The sequence below is a fragment of the Schistocerca nitens genome, chromosome 9 (genome assembly GCF_023898315.1).
Source record: "Schistocerca nitens isolate TAMUIC-IGC-003100 chromosome 9, iqSchNite1.1, whole genome shotgun sequence".
Lineage (NCBI taxonomy): Eukaryota > Metazoa > Arthropoda > Insecta > Orthoptera > Acrididae > Schistocerca > Schistocerca nitens.
The window spans coordinates 415,371,810-415,394,259 of NC_064622.1; the positions used below are offsets into that span (position 1 = coordinate 415,371,810).

At 42.6% G+C, this 22,450-nt stretch overlaps 1 protein-coding gene across 2 annotated transcripts in view; it reads right to left on the bottom strand.

Annotated features, from left to right (window-relative positions):
• Positions 1–478: 478 nt before the first annotated feature.
• LOC126202919 (trafficking protein particle complex subunit 3) overlaps positions 479–22,450 on the bottom strand; it is a 36,836-nt gene continuing 14,864 nt past the window's right edge. The window contains exons 2-4 of one of the 2 annotated variants that reach the window (XM_049937003.1): positions 16,033–16,227; positions 15,772–15,954; positions 479–2,132 (exon numbers count right to left, since the gene is read on the bottom strand). In XM_049937003.1, coding sequence (XP_049792960.1) covers positions 2,013–2,132; positions 15,772–15,954; positions 16,033–16,179 — 450 coding nt within the window. In that variant the 5' untranslated portion in view covers positions 16,180–16,227 and the 3' untranslated portion in view covers positions 479–2,012. The remainder of the gene's footprint in view (positions 2,133–15,771; positions 15,955–16,032; positions 16,228–22,450) is intronic. The other variant, XM_049937002.1, reaches the window with a different exon arrangement.

Consider the following 22,450-nt stretch of genomic DNA (forward strand, 5'->3'; position numbering starts at 1 on the left):
CCCTTCCTCCCGCTCTCTCTCTGTCCATCTCCTCCTCCCCCTTCTCCTTCTCTCCATGTCTATCCCCTCCTGCCACTCTCTCTCCCTATCCATCTTCTCCTGCTCCGCTCTCTCCCTGTCCTTCTACTAGCCATGCTCATACATATGTGTAACCCTTCCAAAACAGACCAATAAAGCACCCTGATACTACTCAAACACAACATGCTTGCCGTGCAGGGCAGCCTACACATCAGGAGCTGGAAAACTGTTTCTTGCCCTCTGATATGTAAGCTTCCATGCAAAGCAGGTCGATAGGGCAGGCCAATACTATTCCCACAAACATATCTGTCGTACAGGGCAGCCCGGTCTGAGGGAGGGCAGTGATCCTGAACACACACACACACACACACACACACACACACACACACACACACACTTGTTTACACATATACAGATTTCCATACTATCGTCAGAAATAAAGACAGTAACTGGGTACAAGTCTCCAATTTTATTTTACACATTTAACCAGTCATTTGCATTGTATGTATTAACATTAAACAAATTAACATACAATTGGATAGAAGAAATTTATGACTTTACAGTTGTATAAAAATGTACCACAAACACGTCAATGAAATGAAAAAATAACTGCCATTCTTCCTTTCAAATCAAGGAGGGGAAAAAAGATAATTATAAAGTACTGCAGTGCAGAAAATGGAATTTTGCCTCAGGCCAAAGTACTCAATCAGTTAAGCAGCTAGTTGCATATTAAGCTGTTTATAACCAAGTGGACCTGCAAGAGTCAAAGTTGAGGAAGTTATTGAGAGCCTTTTACGTTTACACATACTACGCACAAAGCTGACTGTATATATATGCAACAAAAATCACTGATATAATGACAGAAAAATATTTCAAATATTTTCACAATCTGTGGAAAAAAAGATAATTGTGGTACATCATCGTATAAAACTCCATTTAAATTTTAAAATATATTGAACAAAATCATACAACATAAAATAACAAATAAAACATTGTGATGGATTCATCCACCATCTATCAAAGGAAGAATTGCCATGTTTCAGAGGAATATAACATGCAAAATGAGGCCAACAATTTATTTCAGAAATTTTCCACCTTCCTCCCTTAAAAAAAAAAGGGGGGGGGCACGAAATCCTCTGGAAACTGAGTAGCTACTGCTCAAATAAAGATTATTTAAATTTTTGATGAATTTGCACCATTCCACTCCCTTTTTCTTGTTATACATCAACAGTGCTTGCAAAAATATTATTACTTTTTTTATAATCAAATATAGCAAGCTCCTTGTTTAATTTTGGTGGTGAAAATAATATGTGGAGGAAAGAAGGAGAACATGGAGGGGGGATTTTTATAATTTTATATACATATGAGATAGATAGATAAATAGAGAGAGAGAGAGAGAACGTAAAATAAGTTGAGAAAGCCTAATGACCTCAACTAATTTCGTAAATTCCTGGAAGTTCTTTCAATACTTCGTTATAAACAACATTTGTTACTGCACCATACAAAATCTATGTAACTAAAATATTGTGGAAACATACAAATCATTAACTACTTAATAAGAAGTCCTTACTTGCCTTTAAAGTAAGGTGAAAGCACGTATATTTGAATTCAATATCTAACAAAGTAACATACTTCTTGCATCTCCAAAAAATGACTCTAAACTCCATAAATACTGTCATACAGAATACAGTGCTTCAAGGACAAAAAGAAATAATGCTGACGGTTGTCTCAGACAAAAAAAGAAGGATAGATGTTCCAATATCACACGATTACATCAGGTTTGCTTTCCACACAATACAAACATAATAGCACACGGGCTTCTTATACCACAAATATGTGGTCCTCTCTCCTTATTTTTGGCGTTACAGTTTTGATCCAAACAATGACAAAAAAACCAGCACTTCCACTCCTTTCTGCAGGACAATGGAATGTTGAATATCATGAGGTTTTCTGATGCCTACTGTAATTTTTCAAGAAACTCTCAAGGGTTTCATTCAGTCTTCTCCTGCTGGTATGGCATCTTCTAGTCTCTTCACAAATTTAATGCGCAGTTCAGTTACATTGTCACCCTTCAGCTGATCTTGTACAAACCATGAAGTAACTTCCATTTGCACCTAAAACAAATACACATTATCAATATATAGTCTGCAAACTATTCTGTTAGCATTCAAAAGAGCAAAAGAAAGTAAGTCAGTAAGTAAGTAACGTGTGTGTGTGTGTGTGTGTGTGTGTGTGTGTGTGTGTGTGTGTGTGTTTTGTTCGATATCAAATATACGTCATCAATAACAATCAAGGCAAAGTGTAATAGAAATTAATGGTTTAAGTTCTTGTAGTACTGTATCACAGTGTTTCATGAGAACACACTAATTATTCCTAACATGTCAGCCTTAATGATGAAGAGACTTAAATATTGAGAGAATATCCACTTGTAAAAAATAATGTAGAATGGTTAGTGACAATGATTTGCACTGCTGTTGTGGAAGAGGGTAATACAAAGGAAACTAATGACAAATCCTTGTGTATCAGTAACAGATGCCAGGAGTAGATGGCCCTCCCATGCACTCAAACTCATGTCCTAACTGCACAAAGCTTACACCATTTCAATATGTTGCTCACATTTTCAGCTTACTGATTTGTGTATACTATTTAGGCAGCTGTTTTATAGCTGCAGGTGATCCATGGTTTTACTGTAGACTACACATCCAGTGAAAACTCGTCTAGCTAAAGACAACCTACACGAATTTGACATTACATATAGAGGGTGTTTGGTAAAAAGTGTCATATATTCCTACAGGAGATAGTATCAATCAAAATTAGAAGAAAAGTCCCTGTAATGATATATCTGGAAACCAATACCTGTTAAGATATAGGCCAATCTGTCCACTCATTCCCATTTGTCTGTTACACAGGACTAAACACTATTTGCAGAATCATATGTCATCGCAATGCATCCTGACACATCCTCCAGCCCTTCTTTGCAGTGAATCCTAAATACACCTGGCTCCATTTGAACTGCACCGCATGCATTGCTTACACACTCCTATAATATCTACTCACTATTGATGTTTAAGTATAGACCAATGCCTTTAATTGTCTCTATAATTAGAAATGTAATGGTGTCAGTTTCAATAAACAGAGAAGCCATGCTACTGGACCTCACCAACCAATCCATCACCCACGAAATGTTGTGGTGAGGTACTGGTCCATGATACATGAAAATGCTGTGGTGCCCAGTAGGGTACAAACCACAGTCACTTCTGTCTGCAACAGCAACATTCTCCAATAGTGCTGGTAATTCACTGTGTAAATCGGTGATACACAGCACCTGTTAATCTGTTTGGTAAAGTGTATGGCCCAATGAGTCTGTCATAGACAGTTCTTGCCATACATTTTATTGAAGTGATCCTGATGACCAATGACAGCTCAATGATTTGCACTTGCACGTATGTGCGTACTGTGATAATTTACTTGCCATCTTTTGTGAATCCTGCTTTATCTCACCACTGAAAACTGCTCATTACTCGTCACAAATGAAATAGCCACTACCTCAACAGGTATTGGTTTGCACACACATATAACTACAGGAACGTTTCTTCTAGTTTTGACCACCACTATCTCCTATAGGAATATGTGACACATTTTTTCAAACACGCTGTATTTGAAGATTTTGAAACCCATAAAGCTGTACTTGAATCATATGCAACTAATGGCACTGACATCTCAACTCAATAATTACCAAATGTAAATATAAACAACAGTGGAAAGCTTCAGAACTTCATAACAGTTGGTGTACATTTTTGAACGTTTATGGAATATTTGTGGAAGAAACAACAGCCAGATGTCCCCGCATGGTCATAATTCAAGGAAGAAGGGAAAAAAAAAAAAAAAGAAAAAGGCACTTCCATGAAATTTACCTTTCCTTGTAGATGAAAACTGGTTGGTTGGTTCAGGGTTAAAGGACTTCACACCAATGTCATTGGTGCCTCGGTCAAGAGATAATTCATCTGGAGTTAGCCAGAAATTTGACTGTATTATAAAAGTATGTAAAAGTGGTAAAATCAAGGCCCTGAAAACAATATGCATGCCAAAGCTGAGAAATAACTTAAAGCGAAGGGAAATTCCTGAGGGGTCTTCCAGAGCTAATCTGTGGTGAGAGAAACCCTACCCACATCTGGCCCCACATCAACCAAATTAAATACGAAGACAGTTACAGATTAAAGGATGCCTTACAGCCAGGAGGTTCATAACAATAAAGCAAAAAGGCTAAAACTGTAATGGATATCAGTAGGACCGACAATAAATAATAAAATAAGGTGAGAGTAATAATCCGGTCAGTAGGTGGGTAAGGCCAGGTGAGGGTCACCCGCGACTTTGCATGCAGTGGTGGCCATCCCTCCCACAGCCAGTCACATTGCAGATCTGCTATAGTCAAAGTGTTACATATGGGTAAAGCAAACATTACTTATCAGGTTGCTATCCCCATTCGCCAAAGCGAATCTTGGGCAACTAATTGCTGCTGCAGCCAAAAAGTTTGTCAGTTCACCAGCTCATTCCTTGCACTATTCATATTATTCATATATATTATTCATGATATATTATATCATTGGGTGACAACAATATCTTCAATCAACAGCCTGCAGACTGCTCATTCAGTCACTACAAATTAAAACATAGTTGAGCGAGATCTGTTTGATAAAATGCATGGCTGTGTCAATTGCTGTCACTCCCACCATAAAAAACACTACATGTTGAAACTTCCTGGCAGATTAAAACTGTGTGCCGGACCGAGACTCGAACTCGGGACCTTTGCCTTTCGCGGGCAAGTGCTCTACTGACTGAGCTACTCAAGCACGTAAAGTTGTGAGGATGGGGCGAGAGTCGTGCTTGGGTAGCTCAGTCGGTAGAGCACTTGCCTGCGAAAGGCAAAGGTCCCGAGTTCGAGTCTCGGTCCGGCACACAGTTTTAATCTGCCAGGAAGTTTCATATCAGCGCACACTCCGCTGTAGAGTGAAAATTTCATTCTAGAACACTACATGTTGCCAGCAACAGACGCTGTCCCTGACTGGTGGGAATTGTAAAAGCATATCCCATCCTACCCATGGTTTTAAAGACCATATGACAGCAGCACCCAGATGTTCCTGTAGAGGAACGGATGTCATAAGGTCATAGTGGCACTGAAACTTACGCTTCTTGAAATAAATCAGTCCTGATTCATGGACTGAGTACTAAGCACGGTGAAACATCTGAGGAAACACCGGGGGCACATTTGAAAGAGATTAGGCAAAGGTCCTGGAGAGGGCCTCGAAGCGCATTCCACCTGGAACATCTCATTCACATGCATGTGTCAGGTGGTCAATGCCCCATGTATGCAGAAAGAACTTGATAAGTTTGATGATAAAGAAATTGTCAGATAGTGATTGCATAAGTGAGCAAGATTGATTGGTTGGTTTGGGGTATAAAGGGACCAAACTACAAGGTCATCAGTCCCTTTTTCCTGACACAAGCAAGGCTCGAGGTACAAAAACAGCCAGCACCACACCTATAAAGAAAATGAATGGAACGAACAACAAAACAGGGAAAACATACACCACAAGAAAAAGTGGAAGAAGGTACTAAAACCATAGAGCATATGGTCTGGGCTGGCTGATCACAATAATAAAACAGGATGAGCTAGCCACTCTGCAACACATTAAAATGTCCACCCCAAAAAGACAAGGCGAGATAAACAGATGTAGGGAAAAGATGACCACCACGACAAACAAATGCAAAGAAAGTGTGACAGAGTTAAAATGGAGGGAGAGTGGCGACCTCAGAGAATGCTAAATGCCCACCCTTATATGCTACGATAAAAAAAACCCTCACGAATAAAACATAAAACTAAATCTGCTGTTGAGGCATTGTCGCTTAACACCAAAGGTAGGGTGCTGGGAAGGTTGAAAGTCCACCGCAGAGCGGCTAAAAGTGGGCAGTCCAGCAAGATGTAGACGACAGTCATATGTGAGCCACAGTGACACCAAGGAGGGTCCTTGCGACGAAGGAGGTAGCCATGTGTTAGCCACGTATGGCCAGTGCGGAGAGCCATAGAGTCCCTGCGAGAGGCCTGCATGGAGGTCTTCCACACATTCGTAGTGCCCTTAAGGGCATGCAGTTTGTTGTGCATGCTGAGATTATGCTGTTCTGTCTCCCAAAGCTGAAAAACCTTGCGGCGTAATAATGATCGCAGATCGGTTACAGGGATGCCGATCTCCAGAAGCGGTTTCCGTGTAGTCTGTTTGGCTGGCCTGTTGGCAAGTTCATTTTCTGGGATTCCGACATGGCCTGGGGTCCACACAAACACCACGGAACGACTGGAAAGTTCCAGGGCACAGATGGATCATCACTACCAAAGGATGGCAGGGGTAGCACTGGTCGGTAGTTTTTAGGCTGCTCAAGAAGTCAGTACAGGGAAGAAACGACTCTCCAGAGCATGAGCAGATGCGCTCAAGAGCACGAGAAATGGACACCGGCTCTGCAGTGAAAACACTGCAGCCATCTGGCAAGGAGTGCTGTTCAATATGTCCTCCATGAACAAACATTAGGCCAGTGTGATCATCAGCCACTGAGCCGTCACTCCATGGTCCCGGTACATGTCAAGAATTGACAGGAAGCGACAGCAGAGAGCTGCGGGGTTAGCTGAGTCCTTAGGACCATGTGAAAGGTCCAGGCGAAGCTTCGGCCTAGGTTAACACCATGATGGTGTACGTGAAGGTCCTTGAGTATAGGTGGTAAAGGCAAGGACTCCAGATAGAAGAGATTGGACACAAACTGCAAATCTTAAGCCCTGGCCTGGGCCTCTGATGTGAGAGATGAACCACCGTGGATGGGAAAAGGAAACGGTAATTCGGATGCTCAGGCGAACTAAGAATTTGTGCAACGTAACTGGCAAGCAGTTGTGCATGCCTAACCTTCAATGGAGGGACTCCGGTCTCCATCAGGATGCTGGTCAGTGGACTCGTCCTAAAAGCTCCTGTTGTCTGTCAAACGCCACAGTGGTGTAATGGGTCGAGTAAACGCAACTCTGAAGGCGCCACTGAACCGCAGAGCGATCTGCACCCCAGTTTGTATCGCTCAGGCAGCGGAGGGAATTGAGGTGCTGCCAGCACTTCTGCTTCAGCTGACAAAGATGAGGAAGCCACATCAATCGGACATCAAAAACCAGTCCTAAGAATCAATGACTCCACTACAGTGAGTGGATCGTCATTAAGGTAAAGTTCTGGTTCCAGATGAACGGTACGATGCTGACAGAAGTGCATGACACACGACTTTGTGGCTGAAAACTGGAAGCCGTGGGCTAGAGCGCATGACTGCACCTTGTGGATGGCTCCCTGTAGGCACCGCTTGGCAATACCAGTACCGGAGGAGCAGTACGAAATGCAGAAGTTGTCTGCATACAGAGAAGATGAGACCAATGGCCCGACAGCTGCTGCTAGGCTGTTAATGGCCACTAAAAATAGATATACACTACTCAATACAGAGCCCTGCGGGACTCCATTCTCCTGGATATGGGGGGAACTATGGGAGGCACCAACTTGGACATAGAAAGTAAGGAGCGACAGGAAATTTTGGATAAAAATCGGGAGCGAGCCCCAGAGACCCCACTCAGATAATGTGGCAAGGATTTGATGTCACCAAGTCGTGTTGTAAGCTTATTCATCATCATCATCATCTTGGACAGTTTCCAGCCACTGGCTGGGTCTGTCGGGAACACAAGCCTCTCCATCGTGTTCTGTCTTTCCACCATTCCCCCTCTTCCACCTTCGTCCAGTTCTCCCCTCTTCTCGTCACACATTCCTTCACTCCCTTCACCCATCTATCTCTTGGTCTTCCTCTGGGCCTCTTCCCCTCCAGTTGCAGATCAAACATCCTCTTTGGAATTCTTCCCTCATCCATTCTCTTCATGTGTCCATACCACTGCAGTCTTGATTTTTCTATCCTGTCCTGTACTGGTTCCTCCTTTAGTCTTTCCCTCACATACACATTTCGCAATCTGTCTCGTCTTGTTACACTCAACCTGCTCCTCTGGAACTTCATTTCACTAGCCTGTATTCTACTTTTGTCACTTTTGTGCATTACCCATGTCTCACTTCCATATGTCAATATGGGGACAAAGTAGGTTCGGTATATAATTCCCTTGGATTTCTGTGGCACCTCCTTGCTCCAAATAAGCCCCCTAATGCATTTGTAGAACTGCCCTGATTTTCTGCACCTTTCATTTAAGCTTATTGTAAATCAAAAAAGATGGCAACCAGGTGTTGGCCCCTGGAAAAGGCTGTTCGGATGGCAGACTCGAGGGAAACTAGATTACCAACACAACCACCTACTTACCATACATTCTAACAGCATACAAAGAACGTTGGTGAGACTGATTGGCTGATAGCTATCCACATCAAGTGGGTTTTTTACTGGGTTTGAGCACTGGAGTGATGGTGCTCTCTCGCCGTTGTGATGGAAAGATGCCATCGCACCAGATCTGGTTGAAGATGACGAGGAGATGTCACTTGTAGTTGGACAAGAGATGTTTGATCATCTGACCGTGGATCCAATCTGACCCAGGAGCTGTGTCGGGGCAATGTGCAAGGATGCTAAGGAGCGCCCACTCTGTAAATGGAGCATTATAGCGTTCACTGTGACATTCAGTGAACGAGAGGGCTTTCCTTTCCATCCGCCATTTGAGGGTGCGAAATGCTTGGGGATAATTCTCTGATGCGGAGGTGCGAGCATAATGCTCAGCAAAGTGCTCGGCAATTGCATTTGTGTCAGCAGATAACATGCCATTGATGTTAGTGACAGTAACACCTGTCCGGGGTCTGGTACCCACAAACACATCTGATATTCGTCTAGATTTGGGAAGGTGACATATGGCACCCAATGGTTGAGATGTACCTGTCCCAACACGCCTGTTTCTGTCTTTTTATAAGCTGGCGAAAGTGGGCAAGGAGCCGATTAAAAGCTGTTAGGTGCTCTAGGGAAGGGTGCCACTTATGTTCCTATAGAGCTTGCTGACACTCTTTAATGGCCTCAGTGCTTTCTGGCAACCCCCAAGGTACTGACTTTCACTCGGAGCACCGTAAAGAACATGGGATTGTGTTTTCTGCCACAGAAATGATTGTTCTAGTGACCTGCTCAACTACCACATCGATGGTACCATGTGGGGGAGATTCAACGGTGACACCAGAGGTGAAAGCTTCCCAATCTGCCTTGTTTAAAGCCCATCTTGTAGACGTTTGGGGGAATGGTGCTGTGGGAGTGACAAGAAGATGGGAAAGTAGTCACTACCACACAAGTCATTGTGGGCTCTCCAGTGGACAGATGGAAGAAGTCCTGGGCTGCAGAGGAATAAATCAATGGCCGAGTAAGTGCCATGAGCCACACTGAAATGTGTGGGGGTCCCAGTATTTAGGAGGCAGAGGTCGAGTTGAGACAGGAATGTTTCGACATCTCTACCTTGGCCAGTAAGCACAGCACCACCCCACAAGGGATAATTCTCTGATGCGGAGGTGCGAGCATAATGCTCAGCAAAGTGCTCGGCAATTGCATTTGTGTCAGCAGATAACATGCCATTGATGTTAGTGACAGTAACACCTGTCCGGGGTCTGGTACCCACAAACACATCTGATATTCGTCTAGATTTGGGAAGGTGACATATGGCACCCAATGGTTGAGATGTACCTGTCCCAACACGCCTGTTTCTGTCTTTTTATAAGCTGGCGAAAGTGGGCAAGGAGCCGATTAAAAGCTGTTAGGTGTCCCAAAAGTAGGACGGATTTAGGAAGTTGATGAATCAGTGCAGCCAATGTGTTCAGGGGTACTGCACCATCTGGAGGAAACATTGCAGTCAGTCATTTCCTACGTCGTACTTATCTGACAGCCACAGCTTCAAGAGGGGTTTGAAGGGGAACAGGTTCAATGCATACTGAGTTCAGGACATAGACAAAAACTCCACCTGACATTCTAATATAGTCGCTACGGTTCTTGTAATATCCCCTATAGCCGCGAAGGGTAGAGGTCTGCATTGCTGGGAACCAGGTTTTCTGGAAGGCAATGCAGAAAGCAGGCGTAAAGCTTAACAGTTGACGTAGCTCAGTCAGGTGGTAGAAAAAAACAAAAAACCACAGCAATTCCACTGGAGGATGACATTATCATGAGGCTGCGAAGGCATGAAGCATGCAAGGAGGCAGGTTATGCCTCAGGGTCACCTGATGTCACCAATTGAGTATTTGTATCCATTCCTATGGAGGATGAGGCATCAGTGAGATCCAGGGCCTCAGGGGATGCCGAGATCTCCACCTCATCCACGGATGTAGAACTGGTAGGGAGTGGTGGTGCTGGGCCCACTGGAGGGTCCTTTTTCTTAGCAGACTTCTTTGTTTGCTTGACCTCTTGCTTCTCTTAGTGAGCAAAAGTTGGTGACATCAGGACTGAAGAGGGAAGATTCAGGATTTAGCAAGGAAAATGTCTCTTGAGCTAGTGTGGAACATGCCAGTGACCAGTCGTACTCTATGATGATGGACTGGATCCAATAATTTCAAAGCTGAAGATGCTGCTGAGCCATAAACCTGACAACCATAATCTAACTGTGACAAGACCAGGCCCAGTAAATATGGAAGATTGTAGCATGATCCACAGCCATGTCAGATTTTTTTTTTTTTTTTTTTTTTCAATCAGAAGTCCCAAAACTCAGGACTGTGCATCAACATTCAAGCTTTGGGTAACCTAGCTGAGTTCTGGATTGGGATGGGTCATTGTATGATGACAGCAATGCCTGTCATGTGTTTTTGAAATAGAGAAATGGAAGCTATTGAAAAGGGTCCAAGTGCAGGCAGATGGCACCTGGGAGCTAATGTAAAGCTAAGGCTACGTATGAGAGCTTTGCCAGATTTAAAAGTTGTTGACATATAGAACAGGAGTGATCACTATTGTCAGTGATTAGGAAGAGTGTAACACTCAGCACAGATCCCTGCAGGACACTATTCTCTTGAACCCCTGGGAAGCTGAGTGATATACCAACTCTACACCAAAACAACTGGTGGGATAAAAACTGACTAATAAAGTTTAAGTCCCAGTCATGGAGGGTAAGTAAAATGTGATGGTGCTGAGTTGTGTTATAAGCCTCATGTAGGTTAAAAAGAGTGTACTGATGTGTTGTCATTTAGAAAAAGTCTGTCGGATTGCTGATCCCAACCTAATGAGATGATCTGTTGCGGATCGTCCCTCCTGGAAACCACACTGACTGAAGGCCCCACAATCTGAGCACCCAGCACAACTGTCAGACTACCATCTTTTCAAGAAGATTGCAGAGCAGTGAGGCTAATCAGTTGATAGCTGTCAATGGACATTGGGATTTTGCCTAGTTCAAGGACTGGGATAACGATACTGAGAAGTGAAAACAGCTTCTAACCAAATAAGCTGAAGACCCTGAGAAGGAGTGTTTGAGTAACATTCAGATGTTGGATCATTAATTAAGAATCAATCAGGGCTGGCACCATGTTGTACAATGAGTCAAGGGCCTGAAGCAGTTCCTAACAGTTAAATGTCCATTAGATAATTCAGTGTGATGAGGGATAAAGTATACAGGGATATATTCACCTTGTCTTTTATGCAGTCAAAAGATAGCCAGTAAGAAGAGGATGCCGGTGTAACAGCAAACTAGGTCATAGGTGTTCTGCAAGAATCAACACATGGGTAGATATACAGGCATGAAGGAAGGGACCAAGGACAGTATGTTTAATTAGATAGTGCACCTTAGCACGGAGCCACTTAAAATTGATGAAGGCGATCTGTGAACGATGTCACTTGAGATATTGCAGGGCTCTTTGAGATACTGAATAGCTTGCTGCAATGTCTTTGGTACACCATGGCACTAGCTGACAGCTGAGTGGGCTCATAGATAGGGAGATGGTGGTTCCAGCAATGTGAGTGAGAGCATCAAAGAAGTCTTCCACAACCTCATCAATGCAGTCTGACAAGGGTAGAGGCATACAACTGCCAGCTGACTCTTTGAAGAGCCCACTGTGGTTTGAAGTCCCTCAAGCCACAACAAGAAAGTGACAGGATCATTTGAAACTTGACACTGTCACAAAGATCATTGCACAGTGACCATTGTAGTATGCCATGAGGTTGGGGTAAGAGATCAAAAGGTTGGTAGCTGGAAAGGTTGAAGGTCCCACCCTTAAATAAAACGATAAAAACCCTCATCATGAAGAAATCATAAAACTAGATCAGCTGCTGAGGCATTGTCAGCTAACGCCAGGGGTAGCGAGTCAGGAAAGCTAAAAGTCCGGCGCAGGGCAGCTAAGTCAGGACAGTCCAGTAACAGGTGAACCACAGTCAACAGTGATCCACAACAACAGAGAGGGGGGTGGGGGGTCCTCACGATGGAGGAGATAACCATGAGTCAGCCAAGTATGGCCAATGTGGAGCCAGCAAAGAATGACAGAGGCTTTATGAGAGACCTGTAAGAAGGACCACCACATAGTTGTAGAATCCTTTGTCGCCCTGAGCTTGTTCGGCAAAGATGAGTGTCCACCACATCAAGGGATTGGCCATTGAGGAACAGGTCCGGATGGGGATGGACTGTATGGCAACGGCAGAAATGCATGACACACGACTTGGCCACCGAAAAACTGAGCCATGGGAGAGAGTCCAAGATTGCGTCCACTAGATTTCCCCATGTAGATGGTGCTCTGCAGCGCCCACGATGGAGGAAGTGACGTAGATACAAAAATCGTCAGCATATAAAGAGGAGGACACTGTTGGCTCAGCAGCCGCCACCAGTCCATTAATGGTGACGAGAAAGAGAGGGACACTCAGCACAGAACCCTGTGGAACCCATTATCTTGCCAATGGGGAGTGCTGCAGGAGGAACCAACTTGGACCTGGAAAGAGTAACAAGAAAGAAAGTTACGGATAAAAATGGGCAGAGCGCCACAAAGGCCCTATTCATGAAGGGTGATGAGGATGTGGTGGCGCTAGGTGGTGGTGTAGGCTTTATGCAGGTCAAAGAAGACTGCAATGAGGTGTTGCCGATGGGCAAAAGCCAACCGGATAGCAGACTCCAGGTGGATTAAGTTATCCACCGTAGAGCGACCACAGCGAAAACCACCTTGAGTTGATGATCAAAGGTGCCGGGATTCAAGGATCCAAAACAGTCGCCGACTCACCAGGCGTTCAAGGAGCTTGTAGAGGGTGTTGGTAAGGCTAATTGGACAGTAGCTATCAAACAAGAGTTGGCTTCTGTGGCTTCAACACCAGAATAACGATGCTTTCCTGCCAATGGGTAGGAAATACCCCCTCACTCCACAATCTGCTGAAAAGGGTCAGTATACGACAGTGGCCAGCCACCAATAAGTGTTGGGAGCATTTGGTTATGTATCCGATCCGGTCCAAGAGCCATGTGGGGACAAAGGGCGAGGGCACTGGCGAATTCCCACTCGCTAAAAGGGGCATTATAAGGCTCCAAGCAGCGAGAAACAAAAGACAAAGGCAGTCTTTCCGAGCGCTCTTTCAGGAGGAGGAATGTGGGCGGATACTGAGTCAATGCAGAGGCCTGGGCAAAGTGTTGAGTGAAATGCTCTGTGACAAAGTCTGGATGGGTAAGAACACCACCATGCACAGAAATTCCTGCAACGCCGGTGGGAGGACGATGGCCAAAAATTCGCCTGGGTTTCACCCAGACTTGTGAGGAAGGGATGTGCGGTCCTATGGCAGCTACATATTGTTCCCAGCAGATCTGTTTCTAAAATTTGATTAGGTAATGGGCCCAGGCACAGAATCATTTAAAGACCAGAAGGAGAGCAGTAGAAGGGTGCTGCTTGAAGCAGTGAAGAGCACGGCGGCGGTCTTTTATGGCCGCAGCAATTTCCGGAGTTCACCAAGGAACCAGGGATCTGCGGAAAGAATGGCGGCAGTCAAAATCTGTGTAGACTCATCAATACTACTGTGTGGTAGTACAGGGGGGATGGTAGCAGAGGAGAAGGCACCCCAATCAGCTTTAGAGAAGGCCTACCTGGGAGGGTGATGGAGCGAGATATACTGAAGGAAGGTCAAAACAATCGGGTAATGATCGCTGTCACATAAGTCATCGTAGACATCCCATTGAATGGAGGGAAGAAGGCCGGGACTGCAGATGGAGAGGTCAATGGCAGAGAAAGTGCCGTGTGCCACACTAAAGTGTGTGGGACTGCCAGTGTTTAGGAGACAGAGGTCAAGCCCTGCCAGAGCAGCTTCAACTGTCCTGCCCAGGGCAGTAGTCATGTGACTACCCCAAAGAGAGTTGTGGGCATTAAAGTCCCCTAGAAGCAGGAAGGGAGTTGCTGAAGAAGGGGGGTTAGGGCCAGGGACGTGGGGGGCCTCTTAGGCAGGAAGTAGAGATCACAGATTGTGATTGGAGTGGCCAGATGGACCCTGACAGCTATTGCTTCCAGAGTGGTGTGGAGGGGAATCCATTTACTAACAATTTCCTTGCGGACCAAGGTGCAAACACCACCAGAAGCCCCCAAGGGGCCAATTCGGTTTCGACAGAAAGCATGGAACCCAGGAAGGGTGGGTGAGTAAGAATTGACAAATGGGTCTCCTAGAGAGCAATGCAAGCAGCACTGTAGGATGAAAGAAGAGGCTGCAACTCTGGGAGGTGACTCAAATAGCCATTACAACTTCACTGGAGGGTTCTCAAGCTGGAGTCCAAGTGGAAAGCGAACGGACCGGAGCCAGTCACGCCCCCAAGCTGTCATCTGTCTCCGATAAGGATGGGGTAATGTCCATATAGGTGGGGTCAGACACTGTTGGTTCATTGGCTGGAGGAGGGGAAGGCGGCACCTCAGGGGGTACCAGAGGGGACTTGCCCTTGTTCTTGTGTTTCTGCTTCTTCTCTTGTCAAGGAAGAGAAGGGTAGACTGCAGTGAGGTTGGGCACAGAATTACACCAGGCAATCTTGGTGCCCACGGGCCATGGATCGCGTGGCCGATGTGGAGCTGAAGATCGCCTATTATACCTCTGGGTACTGCCATGGCTTTGAATGAAAATAATCATGTTTTTGTCTTTAAATGGATTGGCCATCTCAGTCAATGCATATTCATTGTTCTATCAACACATTTTGTCTCATTCCTGCATAATGTGTGCATTACACACTAGAGCACCCATATGAGAGTTTGAAAGGAGAGGATGGAGGCTAGGGCCTGTAAGGAGGGGATTGGGGCTAGACCTGGCAGTACAGAGTATTTTTAATTTTTGGAGGACCAATAGCGACTTGTAAGTGGCCATAAAAATGTTCTAGATCTGATCTGCTAAAAACCTGTGTAATACAGACTTTTAAATCTTTATTTCAAAAGAAAAACACCTGACTACACTCTATTTTTTTGATTTACCTGAGAGCTGCGGACAGGGGGAAGGGGGAGGGGAGGGGAGTGTGGGCCCCCTTTGCCCCCATGTGTGGGTGCCCTTATTAAGATATGAAAGTATTTCATATCTTAATTGTGTAAGTTTTTTCGGTATCGCACAGTATCAGTTCTGAAAAGCTATTACTGGAGAAACCAATGTTTAGACCACAGTTACAGTCCCGAAACATTGGTTTCTCCAGTATAGTTTTTACAATATGGCATGGTACAATACTCAGAAAAAATTTAATGTTAACTACTCCATGTTTACTTGAGCATTTTTGCACTTGCTGATGACTGCAAACCAAACATTTAAAAAAAAAAAGTGAAAATTGTTTCTTACCATTTCACAAGCTCCTCTGATGACACCAGTGAGAATGTTTGCGTATTTCAGTGTCAGACAATGATCTGGTAGCTCCACAAATTCTGTTAATGGATTACTTTCAAATTGCAAAGAAAACTCATCTCCGGCTGGACTCCAGTTTGTAATTACAGGGGTTACACCCAGAAACAGCCTGAAGCCCATCTAAAATGATTATTTTCTGTTACCATAACATAACAAATGTCTCCAAAATAAAAATGAAGTGTACAGATGTTGAGGTACCTGGATTTTTTCTGCTGTGTCACGGAAATCATAACACCTTCCAGATGCAGTACGAGCAAGGAAGTCTTCTATTAACCGTACACCAATATTGTAACCCATTCTCTCCAACTGTTTGTTAACATCCTCAACATTTTCATAATCTTTCATCAACTGAGATACCAGTGCTCCATATGTGAGGGTAAACAGCTCCGAATTCTGAAATAAAAAGGAAATAAACATTAGAGTGAAATTCTTTATTGGAAAGTCAAATTAATAAGCTTCTGAGAAGAGCATTTCCGTTGCAAAGCTTTACAGTTGCTTCAAGCCAGGTATCCACACTTTTGACCTCTATAATTCTGAGCTCACACAGACAAATAAGATATAGGCCTCCTGATCTTAATTATGAGTTAATTAAGAAAGACATAATGACACAGTGGACTCTAATCCAGATGGGCTATACCTGTATGTCCATTCTCACACACTTCAGTTGGAGTTGACTCAATATGCAAGTTTCAATATGTTTCAAAATAATCAAACTTTTCTACTTGGTGAATTATAATTTAACCTGCTTTATTCTATAAGTAATTTCCCTTGTGTTTCTGTTACAGTTTCTTGTCTTAGCAAAACTGCCCTAATAATTAATGTTGGAATTCATGTTTTATTTGCAAATGTCTTAGCTTTCATTTTAGAGGGTATCCTGCCAATGTCAAAAGAACGGATTTTCTTTTACTTTGTTACTGATTTTGTATACATGTGTTAACTGTCATAATGGTGGGCACCCTGCCTCATTAGTTTGAGTTTTTGCATACTGTTGATTATGTCCATAACACATCACACTTTCTTCTCGATATCAGTCCATGTAATTCTCCTATCTTGACAAGGTGCAGTAGAAATTTGATGTTCCAGTCACATTGGGCGTTAAATTTAACCTGGGAAGTTTCTTCATGTAGGCTATTTCAACAGAGTCATCCTGACAGAGAGAACTGTGAGCAATTCCGCCTCCCCTAATACAGGACAAGCTGTTAGTTTTTTACAACACTCAGGTGACCCAAGTGAAAATAACTGGAGTTCAAGGCGTTTTAGAGGAGAGCCTGAAATGCAGCAGTTGATTCAGTTAGCTGAATTTCAACATAGTGACATGTTTTAGTGTAGTAACAGGACTGAAGGGAAAGCTTAACTTAATTGTTATTATTTAAGAAGACATGAAAAATTCAGTATTACTGTCAGATCAAGTCAGAATTGCATCTCATTGCTTACATCTGATTTATTAGTAGTGTGTATTGTGGCAACAGCTGCAGGCAGTGTGGACTACACACTTTGGATTGGAATGTCACTGGCTGATTTATAAGGTAAAATTGCAGTAACAAAGGCAAGAAATGTTTAAAAATGTGTAATATGAAAACATAATATTGGCTAGCGAGTAGCAAAAGACAGAATTAAGAACAATGACGTAAGAAATTCACAGGCAATGAGAAAAGAAAACTGAATGATGACGATGAAGGTGGTGGTAGCAAATGTTCTAAGAGCAGTCACAATGTATACACAAGCAGAATTGTAAAGGGTGGGATTGTAGCTGAGTGGCTGTGGAGTAGCTACCAACGTGGAGGAGGGCACCAGGATGTGCACGTGAGATTCTGGATTAGCATTTGGGAAAGTTACCTGCTGTTCCAGAGACATTGTGTCACATAGAGAGAGAGCTATGGGATGGAAGAAGTAAGTACTAATACTTCGCAGTGGATGGCGCTGAGTTACCATTACACACAAAGTAATTTTAAAGAGTAAATACATTCAAGTAATAATTTATGTGGAACAGAATTAAGAATGTTTAGCACACTGTTCCATGTTAATAAAGTCAAATCTCAAATGGAAACCCCCTTCCCCTGAAGATCTGAGTATAAAACATTTATGTCATCAGTTTAAAGAAATATGCACTAATAACAGGGTGGCAAGACTGAGAAAGACCATGGAGATGTATCAGGAAAATTAAATTAAACAGAAACAAAGAAGTCTCAGAAATATCCGACAGTCAATCTGAAGAACAAGAAAATGTGGTTAGTGACATCACTGTTGCAATTCCAAGATTTCACAAACACTAAGATGTTCAGTTAAATGTTGTATGTGTGGCAGAGAAAAACTAGTGGCCTGATACAGTAAACTACAACAAAAATAGCGATAATATTGAAAACAATCTGTGGACTGTAAACCAATGAAAGGTACAATCCACACCAACTTTTTTGATTAAGAAACAGGTAGGATTCGTGCATAAACAGTAGTAGAAGAGTAACCAGAAATGAAGTAAGTAGAAATGTTGGCATAGAATATCTATTTGTTGCCTAAGGGCTAATAAATGTAAAAGTGAATATGAGAGAAAAGCATACATTTTGTGGATACACTAGCAATAGTTATGTCAAATGTAACTCAAGTAATAATTCTTCAAAAGAAATCTAATATTGATATGTAACAATGTTGACCATCTGGAATAAGTATGTTCTGATCAAGGTAGAGGCATAAAAGAACTCTTCAGTTGTTTGTAATGCAAAACCTTACCCGCTGTAGATAGTGTACTGTAATGAGAAACAAATATTGTTTGCGCAAACAATGCTGACACTTGGCGTGGTGGCTGATGGGAGTGTGTGCAAAGGAATTTCCCATTTACAGCCCCTCCCATCAGCCAGTGCGCCGAGTGTAAACCTTGTTTGCACGTTTAATACACCATTTTGCCCTTTCATACGGAACAACTGTGCACCTCAGTGTTAAACTATTTGGAAAAAAAATCAAATGTGTAAACCCAAATCTAAGTGAAAACGCATTTATCTACATATGCATGTGTGTCCATATCAAAAACAGGTAATACATTTAGCTATGTTAATGCAAGTACACCAAAGAAGGAATTTATGGGATTTCCTATGGTAAAAATAGGTAAGATAAAGTAGCTTTACACAATGGCTGGCAAGTCAGAAGTTCACATGGACAAACATTTCACACAAAATTAAAGAATGATAGTTCGTGTTACCAATTAGCAATCTTAAATATGTCAAAATTAGTAGATACATGTTAGCCATCAATCTCCTCAAGTATAAATTGTAAATAAAAAAATTGTCATCGGATCATATGGATACGCTGGCATCATAGTGGAAAAGATTTTGTATCAATAAGACCAGCATAAATCCTCTGGCGTGTGAAGGCCTTCAAAGAAAGGCACTTATTTTTTACATTACTACTACTACAAAAAAAGAGGAATTATCATCAACAAGGAGGTCACTAGAGGTGGAGTACAAGCTGAGATTAGGGAAGGATGAGGAAGGAAATTGGACACTCCTTTCAAAGGAACCATCCCAGCATTTTCCTGAAGTGATTTAGGGAATTCACAGAACACCTGAATCAGGATGGCCGGACACAGGTTTGAACCATCATCCTCCCAAGCGCACAACGTCGTCTTGCTGAAGATGAAGCTGAGGAAGTGCGCCGGGAGTCTTGACGTGTGTTGACAAGAGCTACACCGCCGAAGAGCAACATCTCACCTACAGAGAGGGCAGTCCTCTGGAACTTGCGAGCAGACCTGGATACAGTGGTACTTAAATCGGACAAAGGTAATGCTACGGGAGGACTATATTAATAAGATCAATGTTTTATTAAGCGACTCAACATATCGCAAAATAGATAATGATCCTACTACCCGAGTGGCGAGGAAAACAGCAGAACTTCTGACTAACAGTTCCTTACCAAAGGAGGTAACTAAGAAACTGAAACCAAATATTTCAGTTCCACCTAGGCTATATGGATTGCCAAAGATTCACAAGGATAACATGCCATTATGTCCAATTGTAAGTAATATTGGAGCAGCCACTTACGACTTAGCAAAGTATTTGGCATCTTTGCTGAGACCAATGGTAGGAAAGTGATCTGTGATGGAACTGCAGGAAGACAATTGAATTAATATCAATGCGGTGAGTTTTCACCATGTAGGACACGCAGCGCAGCAGAATCGAACGCGCTCAAGTAGTTCATGTGCAACGCCAAGTAAATCCACCACGCATGTGCCCAAGGAGCCTTGAATACTAGAGCTCAGGGAGTTTTCGCCAGTATCACCTGAAGATGACCAGAAGACTCCACACCGAAATATTGTGGCAGGAAGTTGCAAACATCCAGCAGTTCGCCCAAAATTTTGTGGAACAATATGTAGGCCAGGAAAGTTTTAAATCTCACAACTGGAATTAAGAGTTAAAAAAATTATCCATAGTGCTTTTAGTTAGGAATATGTCATGCAGCAATATGGATTCCACAATTTCAAGAATCGTGGATCCTCTAGGAATCAACTAGTATTGGAATCAAACGATTCCAGTGTCGATTCTTTGTTATCAAATCTTTTTTATGTTAGTATTCTCATTTTATCTTCAAAGCATTGCAGTCATACAAAAGTCGATAAATAAAGGAAAGTATAATCTGTCTCTAAGTCACTACATCTGACAATAAACAATTTTTTTTTGTTTTTTCACCATAAACAATTTAATATTTAAGAATCACATTTATAATTCAGAAACACATGCTAGTTGTTTAATATGTTCAGTAATGATTTTGTTATCAATAATCATTCTTCAGTAATATGTAATATTCAGAGGTTTGACACTGACTATAAAGCATGTTATATTACAAAGCAATGACCTGAGGACAACATATTTTATACCGGCTTATCACTACACTGTTCAACTGTTTGTGTGTGTGTGTGTGTGTGTGTGTGTGTGTGTGTGTGTGTGTGTGTGTGTGTGTGCGAGAGAGAGAGAGAGAGAGAGAGAGAGGTTTAGAACTGGTAAAAATTAAAAGGGATTTATAAATATAAGCTGTTGACAGCAACATGTGCCCTTCCTTCGTACAGCATGTTGAGAGACTAGTAGAAAAAACATGCTTATCTTTTCTTTCCTTTCTTTCTTAGTAATAAAGGCAGGTGTAAACATTTACTAACTTTTTATATTGGGAGTACTGTTCTATTCCTGTATTTTAATTGGTAAATTATACATTTTAGCAGTAAAAACTTTAAAAGTACTTTTGTTTACAACTGTCCAGATTTTGGGCATTTAAAACTGCTTTTGGCAAATTCCCAGGCAAATGCCCATTTATGAATGTCCCGCCCACTGGCCTCAAAGAGGACAGATCTATTTTCTGGCATTAGAGTTTTCAACAATGAGTGGGATTCCTAACAATCTCTTCTTAGTAGTTTTCAGAGAAGGTGGTGGTGGTTAATGTTTAACGTCCCATCCACAACGAGGTCATTAGAGACGGAGCGCAAGCTCGGGTTAGGGAAGGATTGGGAAGGAAATCGGCCGTGCCCTTTCAAAGGAACCATCCCGGCATTTGCCTGAAACGATTTAGGGAAATCACGGAAAACCTAAATCAGGATGGCCGGAGACGGGATTGAACCGTCGTCCTCCCGAATGCGAGTCCAGTGTGCTAACCACTGCGCCACCTCGCTCGGTTTTCAGAGAAGGCATTTAGTAATGCTTCATAGGGTGTCTTATCATGCCCACCACTAACAAAATTGTAGTTTGGATGATTAAAGTCTCCATCAATAATTACAGTATGATTGGGGACTTGGGTTCACATAAACTGAGGTTTTCTCTATAGTTTTTAGTTACACCAGGATATGAGTATTAGATGTATCAACATGAGCAGATCTGTGTATTAGGGGATAGTCACGCCCAGGGAATTTCTGCAGTGTTAACGGAAAGATACAACTTCAGGGCATCTGGATTCGTGATGCCTGGGGCCTCATTATGAGAACTAACAAACCTAACAAAATCTAATGAAGTAACTAGTTTGACTATGGATGATTTTGTTGTTTTGCTCAGAGGAGCTAAAGATGTTTATAGAAATGAATCATACAAGGTTATCACAGAACTGAGAAATTGTCTAAATAATTTAACTCATACAAATGTTCCCTTTGGAACGTCTCACAGCATCATGATTTACCAGGTTGGTCATGCATGAACCGCGAAATTAGCGTCGTTAACAAGAATTTCACAGAAATATGTTCTCATTTCCAGAATGTTGATGTAACAGACACAAACATTTTAGAGCGAAGGTTCTATACAGCTAATGGCCTTCATTTAAACGCATCAGGAAAAGAGGTTCTTGCTGATAAAATATTTACTACTAACTCGCCTCACAATTAAGAAACAAGGACAAGTAGCACTCTAATGAAAATTACAAACGGTTTTTGGTGAGCAGCAAACACTTAAGCCCTCAATCAGTTGCAAATTATGAAATGGTTTAAACCCAGAAGGCCAGAAAGGAACAATCAAATTGTAAAACAACCTCAAATTATGAAATGGTTCAAGCCAAAAAGGATGGTGGTGAATGAAGCACAATTTTTGCAAGCTCCAAAAATAACTTCACCACTTGATTGTCACCAAGAAGCAGAAGCCATACTCAACAAATACACCAA